This window comes from Denticeps clupeoides, chromosome 7, assembly GCF_900700375.1.
Source record: "Denticeps clupeoides chromosome 7, fDenClu1.1, whole genome shotgun sequence".
NCBI classification, from domain to species: domain Eukaryota; kingdom Metazoa; phylum Chordata; class Actinopteri; order Clupeiformes; family Denticipitidae; genus Denticeps; species Denticeps clupeoides.
Genome location: NC_041713.1, coordinates 11,157,217 through 11,161,257, shown reverse-complemented (window position 1 = coordinate 11,161,257; position 4,041 = coordinate 11,157,217). Strand labels below are relative to the sequence as shown.

Here is a 4,041-nt window from a genome sequence, read left to right as displayed (position 1 = left end):
TAGACAAGAGTGACGGGCAAATTCACCAACCGAACCCGTCCGTTTGGAACCCGCCCAGGATATTTTTTAACCAATAGAACCTCCGCCGCCTGTAGCCCCGCATGCGATCGGACAAACTGCAAAGAATAGAAGTGCAGCGTGATGAAAAGACTTTAGACCAAGGCTGACAAAAGTAAATTCAGGATTTGTAATATACACTCTCTGTATATACGACTGTAATGTATATGTCACATTACTTGCCACACATATATTTACATTTACATTTACGGCATTTATCAGACGCCCTTATCCAGAGCGACTTACAATCAGTAGTTTCAGGGGACAGTCTCCCTGGAGCAACTTAGGGTTAAGTGTCTTGCTCAGGGACACAATGGTAGTAAGCGGGATTTGAACCTGGGTCTTCTGGTTCATAGGCGAGTGTGTTACCCACTAGGCTACTACCACCCTACTACCATACCCAAACAAAGAATTTCCAGAACCAAATCTGTTTCTGCCAAATTTCTGACCTCTGCTCACCAGACATTATTTAGGCATGGTGTCTTTATCCGAGGAGCGGTATGCAACTAGATGTTGCATTGGTGTGTGTGTCACCCACGTCTGTTCAATTCGGGTGACCAGGGGCAGTGGTGGCCTAGATGGTAAAGAACTGGTCCAAATCCTGAACTGCCATAGTGCCACTCAAAACAAAAAACTGTCATTTTCACTTTTTCAGGAGTAAACTACCAAATTTAAGAACAAATATGCTTACAAATACTGGCTGTCACCGTCTCAAGAGGCCCACTAACCCCATACATCGGTATGCACAGATACATGTCCTGTGCTCTTCCAAGCCTTTCCTAATCTGCAGACTTTTTACAAATACACTCTTTTATCCACAGGAGATTTGTTCATATCTGTCCTGATGGTTGTTCAGCCTCTTGATTAATGAGGCCTTTGTCTCCTCTAAGCTGCTGAACCTGGTTTATAGGGACAACTACTTCAACATTACTGACGTTTACTCAATATGAGGATTGGTGTGCATTACAACACTAGTTATGTGTAATTATGAACAATTATACCTCATTTGTGCTGAATGCTAATTAAGTATTTGTGTTTGTTGTGTTTAGGGCACTGACCTTTTCCAACCATAGAGACAAACATAATATTTGCCTGACCTATCTATCTATTTATATGAGCGTGTGCTACAAGTGACATTTCAGTAACAGACATTTCAGACATTAAGACATTTACAACCCACCAGTAGACCAGGTTCCATCAGCTGTAGCTGCACATCTTCCTCACGTGTAAAAAAACCCGCTGGATCCCTGTCTGCGTGACATTACTCAGTCTTGGCAGGAGTCCGTACCACAAAGCCCGTGAGGCACATGGAGCTTTTGCCTCTTGATACAGAGGTGAATCCAGGCAGTAGAGGGGTTAGCAGAGGCCGGATAAAAGCTTGGGATGGGGTGAAGGGCCTTGATGCTGCCAGAGGATCTGGAGTTTCAAAGAACAGGGTTTTTTTTCACGTTCCCCTCTATTCTGAGAGCTGGTTATTTATTATAGTTACCATGTCCGTTTTTTACTGAGGGTTTTTTTACAAGTGCTGATTCATAGACCTGCAATGCTGCCATCTAGTGTTTGATTTGCCATATAACAATCTGAGGAGCATAAAGAATCACACAGGCACCACAGAGCAATGAAATGCCATGCAAGCTTTACGTTACAAAATATAACTTTATGTACATGTGTGTATATTTATACGATTACAAAGCACTTTTTCATGGCACTTTGTGAACACGGACACTGAGAAAAGGTGTAAAAGGTGACATGAAATAAATAAATAAAAAATACACACAGACGACTCAAAACATATTTTTTCTTTACAATGCAGTCCACTAATTAAACCTCTAAATATGTTGACAATACCAATTTTCCTGACATCTCACAAGAACCGGGTCGGCTATACGATTTGTGCTCAAGACTATATGACCACATAAATGTGCGCTAAGCTAAAGGGACAAGTTTGAGGACACTTTCATCAGGCCTGATGGTGTTTTCGATGGGCCATTCCAGAAAACAATTCAAAGGTTTTGCACACTTCAAAAATGGGAGAAATAAATAACATTGGTGGGCTAATATTCTCCACGCACTGGGCTCCTGCACACGGACAAATTCATATCCTCAAAATTAACTTTCTTGGACCATCTACTAGACTGTTTTCTTGCCTTGATGGGCCACAATTCTAGAAGAGGTGTTCTCAAACTTTTGCAGCCAGGGAACCCTAATGGCTATTTATAATAGATTTCTTGTGATTATTGGTTTGCTATGCTATGCAAATTATGTGCAATGAAGTCCCTGATTATTTGTTGTGAACCCTGTTTCAAGAACCTCTACTCTAGAACATTCCTCACACCTTCATTCCTGATTGTATATCATTTCTTCACATGATTAATGCATGGCAGTGTGCTAGCAGTATTGTTAGTGCTGGGCAGAGCGGTACCCAGTAGGTGATTACAGTGACCTGAACCCAGCCTTCTGTCTGAGGTCTCCGTAACCATGGAGTTCGACGGACACGCCCACACAGTGCCAGATGGGCTGTGAGTAACAGAGCTGGGAAAACACACACACACACACACACACACACACACACAGAGCTACTGTTATCACAGCGGTCAGATAACTCGCCAGTGCACTGGACACACAGGCAGCGTGTAATACCACCCACTGCCAAACAGTACAGGGGCATCACATACACACACACATCAACTGACAGCACATAATATGTAGTAACAGAAACCTCACACACACTCAAATATGAACACACTCCGCAGAACAGTGCTGGAAACACACTTATACAGTTGTACTGGCACATTTACCGGGGTTGTGGGATAAAAGGGGTGGGGTTACCGGTGAAAATCACCCCATTCACCCGTTCATCTGATGTGTGCTGTGTGTGGATAATTTTAGTAAATATTTCAATGTTCACATTACGAGAGGACCGGCTGTTTATTGTATTTACAGATGCTTATAAAGTTATTTTTTTCCATCATTCACACACACACGCTGCACTTTAACTAGTCATCACAAAGACACACACATACAGTGTATGGCACACAGGTTAGTGCACTCACACACACACACACACATACATGCACACACTGTATTTCTGTTCCCTGTAGATATTCTTTTCCACCCATCCTTTCATCCACTTTGCTCCTCATCCGCTCCCTGGTGTGTGAACCGTGTGGGATGGGGGTTCACAGGAGTCCACAGCAGGCTGATTTCTGCTTCTGGGACTCGATGTAATCGTGGATCTGGAACTTGGGTTCGCAGGGCTGCCGAGCAGCTCGGTGCTTCAGCTCCCTGTAGAAAGTGAGAAGATCTGTTAAAATGTTTTCCCTTTTTTTCTTATGATTTTGATGTATGTATGATGTAATGTAATGTATGATGTATGTAACATCTGGTTTCAGACACTCTTAAATGCCCATATGAAAGCGTTTCCATCATTAGACACATTATTCTGCACTTAAGATGCTGCGACTTGAAATTACAGCCCAAATGTAGGCAGAAAACCAAAGGTGAGTGATATCTGGCAATAACAACCAGAAACGCTTTATCAGCCCGTCCATGTAATGCGTAAAAGGTTATTTGTTTGGGACAATGAATGTCGCAGAACTGGAACTACGCCTGGATCCCCCCAAATTCCCCCACAACACCATGGCAGAGCATCTTTTAATCACCTGTAATTCTCATAAATCTTATGGGGATGTTTGCCTTTTTAATAACCACACCAGATATATGTGATATAAAGTTTTACAGACTTTTACAGTCTCTCATGTGAAACCAATGGTCAGAAAAATGGGACAATGACAGAAAAAAAAAAGAAGCCCATTTATGACCACTCACTTCGCAATGGCCAAGAAAGCCAGCTCCACGTTGGCGCCCGTCTTGGCACTCGTTTCCATGAAAGGCACTCCATATTCCTGAGATCAAGGCAGGGTTAATTATTACAAGGGAAGGCTGCATATGCTGTTGCCTGAAAACAAGTGTCCTAATTTGCCA

The 4,041-nt window shown here is 42.7% G+C and overlaps 1 protein-coding gene across 3 annotated transcripts in view; it reads right to left on the bottom strand.

The window, feature by feature from the left end:
- Positions 1 to 4,041, bottom strand: part of LOC114794632 (ras-related protein Rab-37) — a 35,380-nt gene that overhangs the window by 14,452 nt on the left and 16,887 nt on the right. For 2 of the 3 annotated variants that reach the window (XM_028987318.1, XM_028987319.1), the window contains exons 8-9: positions 3,886 to 3,962; positions 1,677 to 3,342 (exon numbers count right to left, since the gene is read on the bottom strand). In XM_028987318.1, coding sequence (XP_028843151.1) covers positions 3,237 to 3,342; positions 3,886 to 3,962 — 183 coding nt within the window. In that variant the 3' untranslated portion in view covers positions 1,677 to 3,236. Of the gene's footprint in view, positions 1 to 1,676; positions 3,343 to 3,885; positions 3,963 to 4,041 lie in introns of those variants that run through there. The other variant, XR_003750366.1, reaches the window with a different exon arrangement.